Consider the following 20,031-nt stretch of genomic DNA (forward strand, 5'->3'; position numbering starts at 1 on the left):
TCTTTGCGGATTACCCTAGTGATGACTTTCGAAGGAGTTGGGCAGCAGTGGCCTCCACATCATCCAAGAAAAATAGAACACAAGCAAGTTGGTTACCCCCTCTAGAAGGAGTTGTAAAGTTGAACTTTGATGGGAGCAGTCAAGGCAATCCAGGACCTTCGGGTATAGGAGGGATCTTGAGGAATAAAGATGGCAACATTCTATCCTTATTCTCAGGTCCAATGGGTTATGGAGACTCTACAAGGGCTGAGATATTATTAGTGGTACAAGGACTACAGATTTCCAACCAATTTGGAGTGACTAATTTGATAGTTGAAGGAGACTCTAAGGTGATAGTGGGATGGATGTCGAACCCAGAAACTGTTGTTTGTGGATATAGGGACATCATCAAAAAAGTCAAATGGCTTATGAGAACCATGTCAGTTAGCTTTCAGTGGGTTAGTAGATCAGCAAATGCTTTGGCAGATTCTTTAGCTAAACAAGGGGCTTCAAGGGATTCTCTGTTTTTGGCTATTTTGTAACTGCAATCTGAAAAGAGTTGGGTTTGGAGCCACCTTTAAGGGGAGGTAACACCTCGTGCCTCCTCTTAGGGTGCTTCATGCTTGTACTATTTCTATCTCTATTTAATAAAATACCATTCATTCATCAAAAAGAAGAAGAAGAAGAAAAAGAAGAAGAAGAGGTTCTGTCGAGAGTCTATGGTTTGTTACTGTTCACACCCTAAAATATTTTTCGTTGACATATTGAAAATAATTACAAATGGGCCCTTGAATAGGTGCCCAAATAGAAAATAAAACATGAAAGGACATAAATGCCCTTACACTCTCAACAAGTAAATTGTTTTCAGTTTTCAGATTCAAAAGGTGTTCTAATGAGTGCCCAGAAAACACACCAATACCAGTTATTGAGAATGGAAGAACACACTTTCTTCAAGATTGAGGAGCCCTATAATTTCTTTTCTGAATATGAAGTTCCAACACACTAATAGTTAGCTTGATCAGTGGAACTAAATCTATAGAACCAAGATTAGGAAACAAAGAATGAAAGTTTATACTCAAAGAGAAAAAGGCTTTGGAAATTTTGTAAAATGGTGCTGTGTTAAAATCCCCATCTTACAAAACAAAAGTTATAGATTTGCGGAGCTCGATAGACAAAGGAGCAATATAAGCTGGAGATTCAGAGGAATCACAATCACACATACGTGCACAGAGGGGGGAGGGAAAGACTTTAGTTTGATTGAGGCAATTTATAGGGATAAGGGTGTGGAGGAATCAAAGAGCATTGTCTAATTGACGCAATTTATAGGGATGAGGGTGTGGAGGAATCAAAGAGCATTGTCTAATTGACGCAATTTATAGGGATGAGGGTGTGGAGGAATCAAAGAGCGCCATTTTGAGCGTATCTCAGATAAGAGGTTCTTCATTGATGAGAAGGCTGTTAGTGAAGATTTGGAAAGGGCTGTTCTCACCATAAATTAAGTGATTTATTAGGGGCAATGTCGATATTCCATTTTTTTATTAATTTGGTCAAAAACATAATTTTCCACTTCCATCTAAGAAAACCAGCAATAAGTAAATTGGTTGCAAACTATAGGGGTGTTTTAATAAAATACAAACTAGGGGGTAGGTGTTAGTAAATACACAAAACTATAGGTTATCCTTATTTTTATTATAAAATATTGTAACAATGATACCAGAGCTTTTCTTCTTTATTATTATATTCTAATTGTTAGTATTAATCTTTTAATAACTTTCTGAGTATCTTTTCTAATACTGTTTTCCTTGTTCTTGTGAACAGAAAAGTTATTGCTGAACTGTTTAATAGTACTCATGATCAACTATACCATCCAAAGCGTAATTGGACGCTTGCAATGAGGGAACATCTGAACAAAAGCTTGGGAGAGGATGGCCTCATAAGGGAATTCCGCCTGTCAAAACCAACTTTGTTTCTTGCTCACCCGCTTCCAGAATGTTCATGTAGAACTCCAGGATCTGCTGAGATTCCAATTGCGGTAAGGGGAAGTGATGGCCAATTATTGTATGGAGGTGAAGATGAATGCCCTAAATGGATGCAGCATGGTCTAGAAATGGCTTCCCTGAAGACCTTCAGTGCACAAGAAGGCAGAAACGATGAAACTAAGTCATCAGAAGATGAAATAGATTTGGATGAGCCAGAATCCGATGAAAGTGGCAGCAGAATGGATGCATCTCCACCTCCAGAACAAGATGAGGAAATGGATCCTGATGATTAGAAACAGATGAGTATACATAATTCTTTCTGGCTCAGCTCATTGAATTGGCAATCAGTTACCAGCAACCTCATCATCATCATCGAGATTTTTACTTGGGGGTGGCAGATGCCACTAGGATGAAGCTGGGGCTATTAGTGTTAAATTTTTGAAGGGAAGAAGGATCAACATTCTTTCTTCAGAACTAAGGGGTGCTGCAAAGCTTACTGCAGATGGACAAGATGATTTCTTCAGTGATAGCTTCATCTTCTGTTTGAGGTGCATTATGCACTTCCGTTTGAGGTGCATTCTTCAGTGATAGCTTCTTCAACGATCCTTGTCATTTTTTTCCCTTTTCTTTCTCTTACATATACGGCAGACAGACTTGTACAATTTTTTGAGTTTACATGGCAAGATCTGTAAGTGACACCAATATTGGCAATTGTTCCTTATACATGTCAGGCTTCGTGATATGATTTGTGATGATTTCTCAATATATATAATTCTATGTCCAAGGGAATGCTTGCTGCCAGTCCATCCGATTACAGTCAACATTGACACGCACGATACACAAAAATTGTATATTGTGTTTATAAAGGTTTGATACTTCATTTTTCTTTTTTCTTTTTCTTTCTTTTTGTTAATTTTTCAGAGGATTTCTTTATGTTTAAATAGAAAGAAACCCCCTAAATCTCTCTAAACAGCATTCAGTAGGTTCAAAATCCGATACGTATCAAATTCAAGGTTCAAAATATCGATATGCCCGATATGCCGGTAGAGGCGTATTGGGCAGTATCAGTAGATTTTCTTAAGTTTTTTTTTCAAATATGGTTCGGAGGGGCTGGTTTAGGGTGGTCCGTTCACCCCCTGAACCAATCAAAACGTTGATACACCCTTTGTAGGGGCATATTGGAAAGCTTCTGATAGGATATGTATCAGCCGATACGGGCTGATATGTAACGATATTTTCAACTTTGGGTGGAAAATTTGGGATTTTGAACCTTGGGTAGAAAGTGTGGAAATTTTGGGATTTTGAACCTTGGGTGGAAAGTTTGGGATACATATGGATGCCATTAATCTTACAAATACTTCAATAACACGAAATTGTGCAGTTCAATTTGCTACGCAGAGTGCCAACCAGCTGGTTGTAGTGGAGACTTGGGTTGGGGGGTTTGGGGGGGGGGGGTCTTTAAGAAGTCATCACAGCCTTTGTTAGCTGGTTCGCTCCAGCACCACCGACTTTGGGAGGGGGGCTAGGCCAGATCTTAAGGGTCTGGTGGTGGTGACCAACTGAATGCTTGAGGAGCAGATTCCTTGTAAGTTTCAGGTCTACCAAGTCATTAAATTGAGACTGCACAGCAGTGAAATATACAATTAAGTTGAAGGCTCTTTCTTATTAGGACTATGTTTCGCATGATTAGTAAGGCTGATGCAAAAATGATAGTTGACAACCGTGAACCACCATGAAAGCTTTCTTTCTTCAAAAAAGAAAGAGGGAGTATCGAGCCACCATGAAAGCGTATTGATTCAGTTTACCTGATACTTAAGGCTATCTTTGCTTATGTTCCAAAGAATCATTATACAAAGGTGTGTCGACCTAAAACTCGGTTTACAGGGTAACCGAAACTCTAAATAAGTTAGAAGTAGGTGATTTTAATTGTTTGATCGTTGTTAGTTGATGTTACCTATCACCTGTCAGATTATCAAATAAAAAAATATTTCGATTATAAGCACGCAAAATGTGCGTATTTACAACATCAATGCTTTGAATCTTGTAAGATGAATTTCTGAGCCCAATAGTTTAGACAATTTTCATAAAATCAAGTGATTCATGGAATCACAAAAATTATCAGAGATTCTCTAAAAGCATGGCAAACACGACATGAAAACTGAAAACTATATTGTTGCACACTTCATTGCTTAATATTCTGTATCCCTGTTAAGTACTGCAAGCAAGTTTTTATTTTATTTTTTTGCCGAGTAAAGATCTATAAATTAACCTTCTGAAAACCTGTACATCCATACCATCATGCGGGAATTGAAACAGTAAACTCATATATCCTCCTAGTACACTGGGCTATATCATTTACACGTCTACCTACATGTAATATATGACAACTTACAAATATTGAACACTTGGTCCCTATGGGTGCAATTGGAAATGATGCAAATGGAGTGTAAATCCTGGTTCAAGGTAAATTTGCACTTTGGTTCATTTTTTCTTGTGTTTGGCGATATTGCATGTATGCATTGACAAATAAGAGAAAATATATTTTCCAATACATATTTACCTTGATAATAAGATGTAAAAGTATATCAATAAAAAAGAAGTAAATTTGCATTCTTTGATAAAAAAAAGGCATATGCTTTATTGGAATTTGTGTTTGCATCCATTACAACTAAAAGTCCATTTGATAAGAAGGTAAATTTGTCTGTCCAAAACAAACCCAACTTTGTAATTTATATGGACCGTTCTACACTTCACATATTTACATTCACACTTATTTGCTTCGTTTCCAAATGCAGCCTATATAATTTCTCCTTCCAAGAGCAAGGAGTGAGTGAATCACAGAGAACATTTAAGTGAGAGATGTTCCTCTTGTTTGCTTCTTTTATACCCAGCAAAACAGCACTCCATTCTGCCTCAGAGGGAGTTTGAGCTATTATTCTAGATGCCTCTGCTGCTATCACCCCACCATGTGGATTTAGAAGAATAAAAGCCGTTGACATAGAGTGTATATGTATATGTGGTAGTGTCCTGAATTATGGAAGTTGTTTTATGTGAACACTCTGGAACATCATCTGTTGTGATTAAATGATTTGAAATCTCACAAAAAGCCCAGCTTGGGTCCTGAATGATGTTATTGTGGATTCTTTTATTTCTAACATCCCATATTGAATGCATGGCAATAGCAATCCATTGCAAGAGATCAGCTTTAGTCTCTTTTTGGATCCAATTGATGCTGATTGAAATTAATGTTCAGTGCAAACCAAACAGCTGAAGCATAATTACATGTAAAAAATAAATGGTGAGCAGTTTCCAGCTGCATCCCTCCCACATAGGTTGTATATTTTGTCTTCCTTTTTCACAAATTTTAATCGGTCCTTCGTTGGCACTCCCCAAAACAGCTTCCACAAAAACAATTGATACCTGAAGGGAATCTTGATTTTCCAAATACTCTGCTAAGTAATGGTAGAAGAAGAAGATGAAGGCTGTTGTTTTAGGAAGCTTTGATATGCAAATTTTACTTTGTATAGGTGGGAATTGGAGTGCTTTCATAGGAGATCATACTGAAACTGTGAGAAAACATGTATTTGAAGAATATGATCTAGCATCTGTTATTCAAACAATTACTTGATCAATTCTACATTCCAAGACCCATTTGACAATAACAAGTCTTTTACTTTCAAAATGCTCTTGCTTGACAAGTGGAAAATCAGAAAACAATGTGGGAATACATGGATCATATAGAACATTGATGCAGCTACCATCTTTTAACCTGCCATGAGAGATGAGTTTTTAAGAGTTGAGCTACCTTCAGCACTTGTTTCCAGCAAGTAGAGTGAGCTACCTGCAGCTACCTCTTTTGGTTTTTGCTTGAAAATAAACCCTGACTTGAGGTATTTTGTTCTTATCATAGTAGCCCACAAAGAATTTGGCTCCTTTAGTAGTCTCTAACTTGCTTCCCAAAGAGAGCTAACTAGATTCATTTCCCATAACCTCCTAATTCCAAGTCCCCCATTTTTTTTTTTTTTTTTTTTTTGTTTTACATATCTTGCTCCACCCAATAGTGTGCATTCCCTTCCTTGCCTTGTGGTCCACTTTCCTCCAAAGATTCCTTTGTAGGCATTCTATCTCAAAGCTGGTCCTTAACCCTTCTTGTCCTTCCTGCCTGTGATAGGAGACTAGATTTCCACATTGAAATTTCATTTTTTTAATTTATCCACCAACTCCTTTGTAGGCTTGCATTTTTCTTCTGTAAACCCATAATGTAGACCCCGAATATTTATCATTTGAGCTCATTTCTTTCATCTCCAATAATTGAGTGATGAACTTTCTCTCTTCCTCCTGTTCATGTTAGCACTGAAGAGAATAGAACATTTACTGTTGTCAATTTGTTCACCTGTCATGGATTGGAACTTAAGAAAAAGCTCTTGTAGTTCCTTCAACATCTGAGGTTCCGCTTTGTAGAATAATAAACAATCATCTGCAAATAATAGGTGATTTATTGATGGTGAAAACCTTGCTAACTGAAGGGTTACCAATGCAGGTTTCAATGAGACATAGCCACTTTTCTGGAAGTCCCATTTTCTTCATGACATTTAAAAGGAACCTTCGATTCAACCGATTGGAAGAATTGGATTACTATCTCATAAATGTCATCAGTCACAATGTGCCAATACTTTTGATAAAAGAAGGGTGTCAATCCATCTGGACCCAGCGAAGTGGGGTTTTATATTTTTCACCACTTGCCAAACCTCTTCTCTAGATGGAGGGTGTAAATCCACTTATTTGTTGAACTAATTGTCTAAATGCTATTGAGAGTTCTTTTTATGCTTAATTCCTTCCCCTAAGATCTCTTATTCCCTCAAAGTAATTGGATCTCCTGTATAAATTTGCAATATGGTGAAAATATTTTGTGTTCCTATCTCATTTTTTTAGTTAAAGGGAAAATTCTCAAGTACCCTATACTTTGGCTCGAATGACAATTTGGTCCTCAAACTTTACAATGCGACAACCCAGTACTCAAACTTTCAAAATGTCCAGTACTTGCCACTAACCAGTCCGTTAATCAGCCATTAAGTGATATTTGAAAAGTCAAAAGTGCCCTTCCAATGCCATTTGATTCTCTTTATCAACCATCCATACATTGGCAAAAGACTGAACAGTTCCAAATCCTAGCCTCTTCTATTCAAAAAAGTTGGTCACTGTTTAGAAGAATCTAGAATTCGGGACTGTTCATTTACTGTCAATGTTTGGATGGTTGATAAAGAGAATTAGATGACATTCTTTGGGCATTTTTTACTCTTCAAATATCACTTAACGGCTGATTAATGCATTGGTTAATGGTAGGTACTGGATTGTCACACTTTGAAAGTTTGGGTACTGGATTGTCACATTTTAAAAGCTTGGATACTGAATTGTCGCATTTTAAAATTCGAGAACCAAATTATCACTCGAGCCGAAGTACAAGATACTAATCAGGATTTTTTCCTTAGCCAAACTTCTCTTGATTTGAGCCTCCACATTTGCTCTTCCCTGAGCAACCATGTATCGTATTCCTTGTGAAGTGAGGACTGTTGTGACTGTATGTCCAAAACTTCACTTTTTTTCTCCAATTGTTTTAGCTTGCTTTCTATATATCTCCCTCAATTATCTTTTATGTACCCAAACGATTCCTAATTCCATAAGCTTGAAAGCTTATTGAATTTACAATTTTTTAACTTTGTGATTACTCTTTGCGTTATATTTCCTTTAATAGATTTCTCCCATTTCCCTTTAATGATTTGTTCACACTTATCGTGCTCTGTCCATATGGGCTGGAAATGGAATTGAGTTGGTCCTGAAAATGTCTTGGCTTTTATATTGAGAATGAGAAGTGAATGGTCTGAATGAAACGTGTGCTTAATTACGGTATTTTCGTCAGGAAATTTTGTAACCACAGTTGAGAGGCCAGACATCCGTCCAGTCTCTCGCACCATTGCCACAGATTGTTTGTTTGACCAGGTATAGTAGGGTCCTCTACTATTTGTTTCAATTATTTGGAAGTTCTCTATAAGTCTATTTAGAGGTGCAAATCGCACGGCCCAGCATGATTTTGACCCGGCCTGGCACAACGGACTGACTGTGGGCTGTGTCAGGCATAGCATGATTGTATGGGTTGTGTCGGGCCTGAGGTTTTAAGTCCATAGGCCTGGATGGTACGGTACGACTGAGCGGGTCATGCCACTCATGGCCCGCATCCCGGCATGGTCCAGTCTGTGGCCCATCGTAGCACGACCCAACACGTCTCATATATGTTTATATATATTATATGTATATAATATAATATGTATATTTTGTATATATATAATAATTATATAATATATTAATATATATAGAATTTTATTATATTATTTCATTTTATTATTGTATATATAAACAATTGTATACATCAAAATTTATATAAAATAAAATTTTAAGATCCTTTTTTATTTTTTTTGTTTATTTTTTTAATTTATGTTAAAAATTTCATTACTTTTTTCAAAGTTTTTAAAAAATATGGCTTGGCCCAGTCTGGCCCAAGACTTGGCCTGCGGACCAGCCAGGTCTACAGCATAGCATAGGCCCGCGTGGGTCATGCCAAGCCAACCCCCCAAAGCATCCCAAGGGAGGGAAGTATGGCCCGGCTCGACCTGCGGATCAGAATGGTATGACCCACACTTTACACAGGCCATACATGGGCCATGTCATGCCGGCCAAACATGGCCCGATTTACACCTCTAAGTCTATTAAAGCTATGAGAGCGGAGGAAGATTTCCATCTATCACCTTCATAGTATTGTTCGGAGATAATATCATTTAGATCCCCACATAAGACCCATCTAACTTCCCTCAATTGGTGGACTTCTCTGAGAGACTCACAATAATCTCTTCTTTTGGATCGTTGTGGATGCCCGCCCATACACTAAGTAGAGGTATCACACCTCATCATTTGACACATTTGTAATTTCGCAGTGGATTACTCTGCTATTATTCTTCAAGACAATGGAGATTGCAATATCTTGTTTCCAACAACAAAACATACCACCCCATTGACCTTGTGCCTTCCATATTGACACTACAACTTTTTTTCTAGGTGCATACTGTTTGCTGCATTTAATTTTGTTTCAGCCAGAAACAGTAAATCTGGGTTTTCCTTGTTACAAAGATGTTTTAGAAATCCAGTTAGAGCCATCTAGCTTGACCAAGAGAAGTTGAGAGAGATTAAATCCATTGAACCAAGGACTAAGAAATATAGGATACCTTACCAGCTTATAAGTTGCAACAAACTTGAAGTTTTAAATGAGATGATGGAGCTAAAGTAGAACTTGATACTAGAAAAGCCTCAGAAATGGAATTGAGAAGAGAGACGAAAGAAAAAACTCAAAAGAGAAGCTCGCCACTCTAAGGAATCCACCAAAGAGATGAGGGAAAATTAGTAAATTAAAAGAACTCCTAACAATGAATTACTATGACAATTACTTGCAATTAACAAGATTCATGAACTAATGTAGAGAAGTTGGATTTAAAAAAGAGAAGCTCGCCACTCGGAATTGATGCATTTTTTGAACCCTGCAACAACACAACACCCTTCTAAAAAAACTCCGCATCCAGTTATGTTGTTTGAGGCACTGGAAAGTATATTTCGACAGCATTTCAACTCAAGGTTCAAAATATCAATACGTTTGATATATCTGATATGTCGGTAGAGGTGTATTGGGCTGTATCAGTATTTTTTTTTTTTAAATTTGATTCAGAGGGGTCTGTTTAAGGTCTGTTCACCCCCTAAACTGGTCAAAACCCTGATACGCCCTCTGTAGGGGTGTATCGGGAACTTCCCAACATGATACTTAATACTTTGAACGTTGGACATACTTACAAAATTAAATAAAAAATTCCATGCATTTTCCAGGTAAGTTTTGAATTCAAATTTCTGGTTCTTTGGACACTAGTGACAAGCCCCCCTTGCTTGAAGAAGACCTGCCCTTGAGTCAATGCTTTTCTTAGCATGATAAGGAGAAAAATCTGAAGCATTAAGGTTACAATACACTATAGTCTTTGAGTAGTTGAATTCAGTATGTGTGTTTCAGTACTTTGAATGGTCCAATCAGTTCTATATAGGCAAAATTAAGTTTAGCATAATGTTTAAGAGGAAAGCATTCCCTACAAAGAAGAACCCACACTAAGAAGGTGCTTAGTTCTGTGGGCATTTATTTAATAAATGCTATCACATAGGCGCCACTTCAACAGTTCACCTTTATTGTTTTTTAGTATGCATCGAGAATGACAAAAATGAACTTCGGTTTTTGTGCATACCTGTCATTTGGGGAAGCTGTCTTTTAAAGCTTTCACAAACAGTTAGGCGCTTTTTTCACTGTTATGCTGATGTGGAGCCTAGTGACGCCTAATTGTCATAAACGATTGCAATTATTATCTTTCTCGATTTTGCAAGTAAATAAAATATAAACGTTGAATGAAAAAACATAAACGGAACCAAATACATACAAAATCTCATTGAATTTTGTAGTCTACTTATGACTATTTGCTTATTGCTGATACTTCTTATTTGTTTCTCAATACATCCTTGAATTTGTTCATGGAACTTCTTGATGAATTTCTCACATTCCTCTACTTCTCCACTGAAGTGTTGAGTAGTAGGATGCAAAACCAAACTTAGAAAACCGAGGAGCTTATAACTATAGACAGCTTCAAAAAGAATTGCGTCCAGTGGTTTGATTATAGGTGAATTTAACTTGTAAGATGAGACCCTGCTATTGAATGTTTCAACCCACCATGCTTTTTAAAAGGTTTCCCAAACTTCGGTTAACAACCTGGCCATCTATTTGTGGATGGCAAGTGGAACTAAACTGAAGCTTAATTCCTTCAGGATGACAATTGGAACTAAATTACACACAATATCTTCTAGCATTTATTAAGTTTGTACATATTTTTCTTTTAGGATTATATTAGTGCCATTTGACCAATAGATCTCATACTGTGGTAAAAAGAAAGTCACAACTCAAAATATACTGTGTGCATATAGTTTTGATATGGACTTCATATTTGTATATGCGAGATGAGAAAGTTTCACAAATGATTCACAAGTTTTCTTGTAAGCACTTAATATATAGAGCTGGTGTCAAAATTTCGCTACCACCTCAAGGTAATTTCTTTACTATTTTTATATTTCTTACAAAGACAAATACTTAATGTATGGTTTTGTAAAACAAGAAAGTATTACTAATGATTTTTTTATGCTATTTTGACGAGAACGATACCATATGTCAGATTTTAGAAGGCAAAGACGTCTTGAGGCATGAAGGAAGAGTTTAACTTTAGACATTTAAGCTTGCATAACTATATGAGTTGCTTTGCATGTTGAAAGCAAGATTTTCTATTTTGAAGGTCATTCCATCATTTTCTTTGAGGACATAATAAAGGATAGTGATAAGTGTTTGTGAGGTTACATAATTTTATCTGAGATTATTAGAGATAGTATTGATTATGAACTTTTTAATGAATACGGAAATGTGAACTTAAGATAAAATTGTTGGAAAGGTTAGAATCCATCTTATGGATGGTTAAATCATGCTAGATGGCTGAGTGAAATTTTAAAAATTTTTTAACCTATCTGAGAATCGATTTCCTAATGTTTTAAAAAACTGCATTTTTTCGGATTGATCTTGTATTGAACCGGACCGGATTTGAAGCCAAATCAAAAAGGGATATTATACTTGATACGGATATCACAAGTGCAGATCCTAAGGTGAAAGTTCACGCCCAATATCAGTACCAAAACTAGCCTCCAACTAAAGATGGCATAGCGTATAAGAGAATCCGGTTCAGTAACACTATTTTCAGCAAAACTACTATCCAACTTGCTTGGATCGAATGGGATGTGTGAGCTTAATTTCCTTAATGTTTTTCTTGCAAAAACTTAGAGGAAAAAATGATAAAATTCAGTTTTGAAAAGCCTTTGTCATGATAGGATTTCTGGGAGAGAAGAGAGAAGAAGAGAGAGAAAGAGAGTGAAGAGAACAAGTCCGGCTTGCCCTCTTCCTCTTAACCCCCTTATATGGAACATTCTCCTAATCTAATTGGACATTATCCAAATCTGATTTGGATATTGACTCTTTTAAGAGATAAGCATTATCCTCTTAAGAGGATAGGTGCTCCATACCTAGAACTGTACCTAATTTTGACCCAAATCATGTGACAACTTAACTAATATAATTAGTAATGGGCCTTTGGCCCATTTTCTTCAAAGGATCACATCCCTAGGTGTTGTATGACCACTTTGGGCTTAATATTATATGGCGTGGGACCTCACAATGACCTCACACAAGTCCACATGGGTTCAGCCAACCCCTGAAAAAGACTAGGCCAAATTTACTACTCAAGGCAGTGAACCCCTGACTTAATCAACATTGGTTTAGTTTGGGCCTAACATTTACACCTAAATGATCATTAAATTCAGCCACCTTATGAAGACCCAAAGATAATGAACTCATGTGAGACAAAGCCCATTCGATAACCGGCCCTATAATGGTCTCTTACACTTAATCTTTTCGCCCATAATAATCAAAACACTGCTCGACGGGGAAGGACCTTTCCCCTAGCTTTAAGGTGCAGTGCACACTCTCTGCTTAGATGGATCCCAGGATTAAAACCTTTTGCAAACCCTTTTTCATAAAATAGTAGTATATAACATATAAATACTTTTTGCAAAACCTGATTTCAAACACAGGTGAATCCACTACCGATAGTTTAGATTTTCATAAGAGAAAGTGCAAATCCTGATATTCACTTTGTCCGATAAAGGGGCCGATCCTATCACTATGATCACCCATTAAGGTGAATTCTTGGACTGCCCCAACATATCCAGGTATTTGGCCCTTGATGGATCTCACTGATTAGTATATCAAAGAAACATAGTCCAACACCTAGTATAGTACCATAATCAAGTATGAGGTTATGTGTAATTTTCCTGTTTTGTTCATCTATCTCCAAGGTCTATGGCATACTTGTAATTTTGCATTTTATTTGGTGAGTTCTTCTTGGATTTATTGATTTTGGATTCACCTTTTGGACTCAATTTTTCCAATCCTAGCTTCATTGACTTCAAACTCACAACCTGCATCAACAACAAACTCATTATGTAGTACGCATGTTACATTGGATTAAGTATTGCAACCTTGTGTACTTTAGGTAGTAAGTATTTAGATGTGAGTATAATCATTCTAAAGGATTGCAAGAGGAAGAAAATAACTAATGTTGTCGAGCTTCAAAGAGTTTCATCATTTTAGTACTTGCAAAGAAGAAAGTGTTTCTTGGGATCCTGGGAAAGACTTATCTGAGTAAATGCACTTACCTAGGTAATTGTTTCCTGGGAAAGACTTACTCAGGTAAGTGCATTTACCCATGTTCTTTTATTTTCCAGGTAAATAAGGCAATAACCATTTTGGCCATAAAAATCCATTATTAAAAGGGGCATTTTGTCTCATTCATGTGTTGGCAACTTTCCCCCCATGTGGAAAAGTTATTTACCCACCTAGGAGATGGGTATCACTTACATGGATAAGAAACTTTCCCTAGCCCCCACATAAATCTAAAAAAAAAACATAGGTTTCTGGGTAATGGGAATTAAAATCCCATTGACCAAATTCCCCCTTTTAAAATCCAAAAAAAGAATGCCCCCTAAAGGGTATGTTCTTCATCAGTATCATGGAAGTATGATTACTGCTCTTGTCTTGACATGTCAAAGCATTCTGAAGAAGGAGCAGTCTCTCAACTGTGGTTTAAGTGTCAAATTTGACCATTTTGGGTCTTTCTTATTATTAGCTCATATGCATAGATGAAGGGCTTAAAGGATTGTCTTCCCCCCTTAGATTGGATCTTAGGATGCGTCCTTAAGTTTCCCCAAACTTAATTTGGTACTTATTATGGTTAAATCTAACTAAGTTTGAAAATCAATTGATGATGTGCGATTTGGCAACTCCCTACTAGTTGATGACTCAAAAGCTGAGCTAGAGAATTCCTTGCTGGAAGGTGACTCGGTTGCCGAGCTGAGTAAGGCCAAGCTAGAAGGTAGCTCAATTGTCGAGCTAAATTAATGGCGAATTGTGTAGTTTTCCCAAGAAACCTTTAGGGAAACAGTATTAGAGTGCCCGGGTTGCTTTACTCGAGGTGGGAACTTCGATGCTTATGTCAGCGAATTGAGATTTTTAAGAGAGATAAAAGTGAGAGCTAGAGTGTTGCGAGAACCAAATTGCGCATACCTTTTAATGTTGGAAATGAGACCTTTATATAGGCATAAAGAACCAGGAGCTTCCTATAATGCGTCTGAGATCCTGGGAAACCACGTCTGCCATGTTTGGAGGAGAGGGATAGAGTCTGTTCAATCAACTCCGATGCAGACGATATGGCAAAATGGGTGTAATGGTTGAGCATCGTGGTCCCAAAGAAGTTGGAAACAATAACTTGCTTAAGGAAGAGGTTGGCAAGCACGTCTTGCAAGTTGCCACCTGGACCTCAATCAAGTTAGCAAGTCCTCGAGGAGGTCGCTCCTCACGCCAAGGTCCCTTAGACCAGTAACGACGAGGAACTACAGGCCAGCCCTAGACGAGATGTTGCTAGCCACTTTGTCGAGTTGTGTATGAGGTTGCCAGTTGGGTCTCCATTAGGTCGCCAGGTCGGCGGAGGTAGGTCACCAGGTGGGACTCCATCATTTTGGCTAAGGTAAGTCATCGTCTATGTGGTGTCGAGGTGTCATCCAATTGTTCTAAGATGCCATATGTCATGATGTCAGTGGAGGGCCAAATCTTGCCTCATCAATTGCTCCCACTCCCGAGTTGAGGTCAACTCGGTGAAGGGTGTAGCTTGCAACTGGTTATTTGGCCCAGAATGACCAGTTTGATGAGCACATAAGCATCGGTCAAGTTTTCTCCCCAAGTCAAAAGAATCTAAGGGTTGAATGCAACATTATGCAGGAATTCACCATCTTAACTATTGGGGCACAGGAGCGAACTCATCTTCTCAAAGAGAGGTGTAGCTGGCACTCCAAGGACATCTACCATACTAGGGGTGCAACCATTAAGGAGTTTTGCAATTTAGCCAAACACCTCAGGAGCGAAGTTTGTCATGCCATCCTCAAGAAGGGCTTCAAACTGTGTGACTGCTTCCTCGGGTCACTCTACTTATATAGACCTCAACGCAATGTCTGCTAAGGTGCTAAAAGCGAACTAGTCTTCCTTTCCTCCATTTCTCCTTTCTCTTTATCAAGTCAGTGGTGAGATACCGACGTCCTTTGAGATCGATTTAAGTGTAGTAGCGGCATAGTAAAAAATCTGCTGAGCTAGATAGATGGGGGCTGAACTGCATAGGTCGGCCTATCTGTTGCCGACGCATTTCGAAATCGGCTTTGGGGGCCTTGATGCTGAAAGCAGTTTATTTTCCCCTTAGAGTTTAGTTTGACTAGGTTTCCAAAGCTGAGCTAGAATGATGCTGAAAGCAGTTTATTGGCCATCAAAACGATGTCGAGCTATCAAACAAACGATGTATCCCCAGGTTAGCGTAGGGGGCCTTAGCTAAAAGTGGTTTGGCTTCTCCTTATTAGATTTTCGCCAACGTGTGTGTACTGCGAGTTGGCTCATCCAAGTTGCCAAAGCAGGTCTCATTCAGGTTGCCAAAATTTTAATTGGTCAGCTTGCTCTTAACACCTCGCCTTACAGACACCTCTTCACCTCGGCAAGGCTAACCTACGAGGGTGGTTCAACAGTCTACTGGCCATCAACTTCCACGGGGACCATGAAAGGCCCGACCTATAGGGCGGCCTCACAATCTATTGGCCATCAACTCCCACGAGAACCATGGAGGGCTCGACCTACGGGGGTGGTCTCACATTTTATTGGTGAACTCTCACAAAAAGCTTGTAGGGCTCGACCCATGGGGCGGCCCCACAGTCAGGGCTGGAAGATTTTGTCTAGGCAAGACTGCTGGAACTTGTTTGGGCTGATCTTTCTAATTCACCCCCTTGTGATAGCATCGCCGATACGTGCATCATTGTTGGCATTAAACGACGGGTCGGTGCCACGACTACACTGTGTCAGCCCTCGGAGATGCTAGTCATCTACTCTTACGATAAGCCATAGGGAGCTCAACCTACGGGGACAACTCTACCAACTGTAGGTCGCCAACTCGCACGGGAGCCTTGGAAGGCTCGACTCGCAAGGGCAACTGCACAATCCATTGGCCACCAACTCCTGTGGGAGCTACGAAGGGCTTGATCTGTAGAGGTGACCCCACGAACAGGGTTGACGAGGATCGTTTGGTCGGAGTACCATTGAATGCGAATTTAAAATGAGAGTTGAGAACCTGAATTTTAAGTAGCAGTTCCCACAGATAACACCAATTGATGATGCACGATCTGGTAGCTTCCACTTGGCGAGTGACTCAGATACCAAGCTGGAGATTTCCTTGTCGAAGAATGACTCGAAAGCTGAGCTAAGTAGGGCTGAGCTGGAGATAGCTCGGGTGTCGGGCTAGGTAGTGGCGAGTTATGCAGTTTTACCAGTAAACCTGCAAAGGAATAGTATTAAAGTGCCCGAGTTGTTTTACCTGGGATGGGCACTCCGATGCTTAAGTTAGCAATTTGGAAGTTTAAGAGTATTGAAATGCTAGAAGCTTAGAGCATGCGGGAGTTGAATCACGTGTACCTTTTCTCAGGAGAATGATGCCTTTATATAGGTGTGAGGGACTAGAGGCCCCTTGTAACGGGTCCGAGATTCCCAAGGAGCTGCTTCCGCTATGTTGGGAGAGAATATCTCTATTAGTTATGTAATCCACACAAGGGCTAAGGTCCGTTCGATCGACTCTAATGCGGATGATGCGGGTAGGCAGGCTTAATGGTCGAGCGTTGTTACCCCTGAGAACTTGGTCTTAATAATGAATCTATAGAACATGTTGGCGAGCATGTCTCGTAGGCTGCCACTTGTACCCTGGTTAGCTCGGCTGATCTTTGGAGGAGGTGCTACTAGCCGCTCTGCCGAGATGATCTATTTACTCAATGCTAAGGTGTCATCTAGTTATTTAGTTCTGCCACATGTTGTGATGTTATTCGGAGTACCAAATTACCTCTCATCATCAATATTTTTCAAAGGAATGACGAGCTTTAAATTTAGTGTCAAGAGACAACTCCTTTGCATTTGGACTAGTAATAAAATTGGCTTTGGCTCATGAGACAACCCATGGTAATATGGGGACGTCACTTGGAATTTGGACTTTGATAATGTAATATTTTAGGATTAAAGGGTCCACCCTCGAGGGAGTGATTATACCCTAAGTTTAATTTTTGAGCTAACAATTTGGGTGATCAAGGTACGACCCTTGACTTATAAAAAGACATCCACAAGGCATAGCTCTATTTGAATTTTCTGTCCGTTGAACCCATATTAAATGCCCTAACTTAAAATGGTAAAATGAGAATTAAATGCTCCATCTTTGGGCAATGGTAAAATTATAGAGACTGAGTATATTTAAACCTAATTGAATCAATTAGAAAATGGTTTTTTAAGAGGGTGATAGATTTTAGAACTTGAAATGTTAAAATCCTTAAGAAGAACAAGATGGGTGGAAAAACAAAAAGAGCAAGTGAGAGAGCTGTGAGCTAAACTTTTAAAATCTTTTGAATCTCCATCTACCTTGAGTTGTGCATATTATGAGTTGAATAGTTTGCTATTGCACTGTTTTATTTGACCAAATAGGGCTTTATTGTTGAGCTTGCACTGTAGAATCTCAAGAACTCTGTCTATGAGATCAAGTGTGTTATTGTGTATAACGAGAAGACAGTAGGCGTATTAGACATTGTAGCATGCATTGATATTTATATATAGTTGTGGTCGGCTGGGAGAGGAATAGACTCACTAGTTCGATAGATTTCTCTCCTCTCCTTTTTTTCTTTCTTTATCTAAATAGATAATATCTGAATCATCAAAACATGGTATCAGAGCCTTAAACAAGAGGAAACAAGGCTGTGATCTCAAGTTCTTGGACTTGCGATCGATTCTTTTCCTTTTTTTCTCTCCTTTTCTGGGCTGCGATCTGGGTCACAGGTAATATAAGGTTGTGGCAACTTATTCTAGTAATTCCAAGACTGCTGCAATCTCATCAAAAGGTGTTAGAAAGGTGCAGTAACCCTAGTTTGGTGTTTCTAAGACGAGTTCAAATCAGCCCTCCACAAGATTGCCCCCCACAACGTCCCACAGCACATCCCTGCCATGTATTATGAACATCTCCCAATGATAATAGCAGAAATGATAATGTCATCTTTGGGAGATGTTCTCAATATACGGCGGGATATGATGTGGGACGTTGTAGGGGGGCAATCTTGTGGGGGCCTGATTTGATCTCTTCTAAGACTGCTGTCACCATGAGTGACAACCCTAGTGGTGGTGTGGTGGTGTTCGTGGTGGTTTAAAACCTCTACTGAGCAATTTTAAGAAGGGATTTTCTAGTTGATTAACATGTTTGGTGATTATTGAATATTTAACATTCACCTTTCATACACACATCCACCCAATTAAAACAGAATTGTCATGTTAGATCTATGACAATTATTGCATATCCAACCAGTAATAAAAGTTAATTAATTGATATTGTTATTTATTTATATGTGTGTTCTTATTCTATTTCTATTACACCATATTGGTTATTTATAAGAAAATAAATAACCATTAGATCTTTTAGAAAACCCAATTCACCCCCTCTTAAGTTGTTAGACTGGGTTTCACATGTCTACTACTTCTACTGAAAAGTCCTCTTAGGTGGATATCCATCCTACCTAGGAAGAGCTGACTTGCCACTTCCAACTTTTTGCTCATTTGGAGGCTAATAACAACGTTTCCTCTCCCTCTAGTGGTGTTACAGCCTCTTCCTCCTTTTCCCACTTAGATAACCTTACTTCCAAAAATGCCTCCTAGATCATTGATTCAGGAACCTTTGATCATATGACTGGTGTGCCTACACTTTTTTCATCCTATTCCCCTTTATCTGGTAAGGACAAGGTTAGAATTGAAAATGGGTTTCTCTCTTTTATCTCTAGAGATCTCTGGAAAGTGAGATACTCATTTGGATTCTAATCTTACCCTTTCATCTGTTATTCAAGTACCTATTTTCATTACCAACATAGCGAGGATGATTAAATGTGGTCTTAAAGATGATTGTATCTATTTTCTGGATTCTTCATTAATTTTAGGGGTTTTTATAGTTCAATCCACCCTTAAGATTTCTAAGGGTGGACTGAATCCTGACGGTGGATTGATGCCAAATCCACGAGTAGGATGTGGTTTATAGGGGGCTGCAATTTCAGATTTCTGATGTGGATTGTAGTCCACTTTTCCCTTAATTTTAACCATCTACTTTACAATCTAGCAGTCAATGTCGTAATAAATGTAGAATCCACGTGAGGCCTTTTTTAATTTTTTATCTTAAATTTTCAGTCCTCAAGAGTCCTTTTTCTTGAGTTGTTTAAGTTTGTGTCTATGTTCAATCTTTACGGTGAAGTTTGTGAATATTCCAAGCATTATAGAACAAAGCTTTATCCTAACTATAAAAGAAGTTTGGTTTCTTTTAATATTATTCATATTGATGTGGAACGCTTCTTGTTATTGCCATGAGATGCATTTGATATTTTATTACTTTCGTATCTAACTGCATTAGACCTACCTAGTTGGATGTGATTTAATTGTAAACAATTTTTATTATATGATTCTTACTCAATTTGATAAGTCCATCAAAATATTTAAAATAGATAATGGCAACGAGTTTCTAAAGAAGATATAAATTCATTCTTAGCCAAGAAAGGTGTCATTCATCAAAGTTAATGTAGCTAAACCCCTCAACAGAACAATGTGGTTAAAAAGGAAAAGTAAACATTTGATGGAAGTGACTAGTGTATTGTTGTACACTAGTTGTGCATAATTTGGATGCTCCCTCATGTACTGTGATTCAGACTTTGTCTGGGTGTCAATCCAATTGGCCAAGCTGAATCAAAGGTTGTCGAGATG

The 20,031-nt window shown here is 38.4% G+C and overlaps 1 protein-coding gene across 4 annotated transcripts in view; it reads left to right on the plus strand.

The window, feature by feature from the left end:
- EDA30 (O-fucosyltransferase family protein) overlaps positions 1 to 2,759 on the plus strand; it is a 53,430-nt gene extending 50,671 nt beyond the window's left edge. For all 4 annotated transcript variants that reach the window (XM_088972120.1, XM_088972117.1, XM_088972118.1 and 1 more), the window contains exon 11: positions 1,798 to 2,759. In XM_088972120.1, coding sequence (XP_088828246.1) covers positions 1,798 to 2,251 — 454 coding nt within the window. In that variant the 3' untranslated portion in view covers positions 2,252 to 2,759. The remainder of the gene's footprint in view (positions 1 to 1,797) is intronic.
- Positions 2,760 to 20,031: the final 17,272 nt, after the last annotated feature.

Source organism: Nelumbo lutea, chromosome 2, assembly GCF_056320005.1.
Source record: "Nelumbo lutea isolate HS-2025 chromosome 2, American lotus-T2T, whole genome shotgun sequence".
NCBI lineage: Eukaryota > Viridiplantae > Streptophyta > Magnoliopsida > Proteales > Nelumbonaceae > Nelumbo > Nelumbo lutea.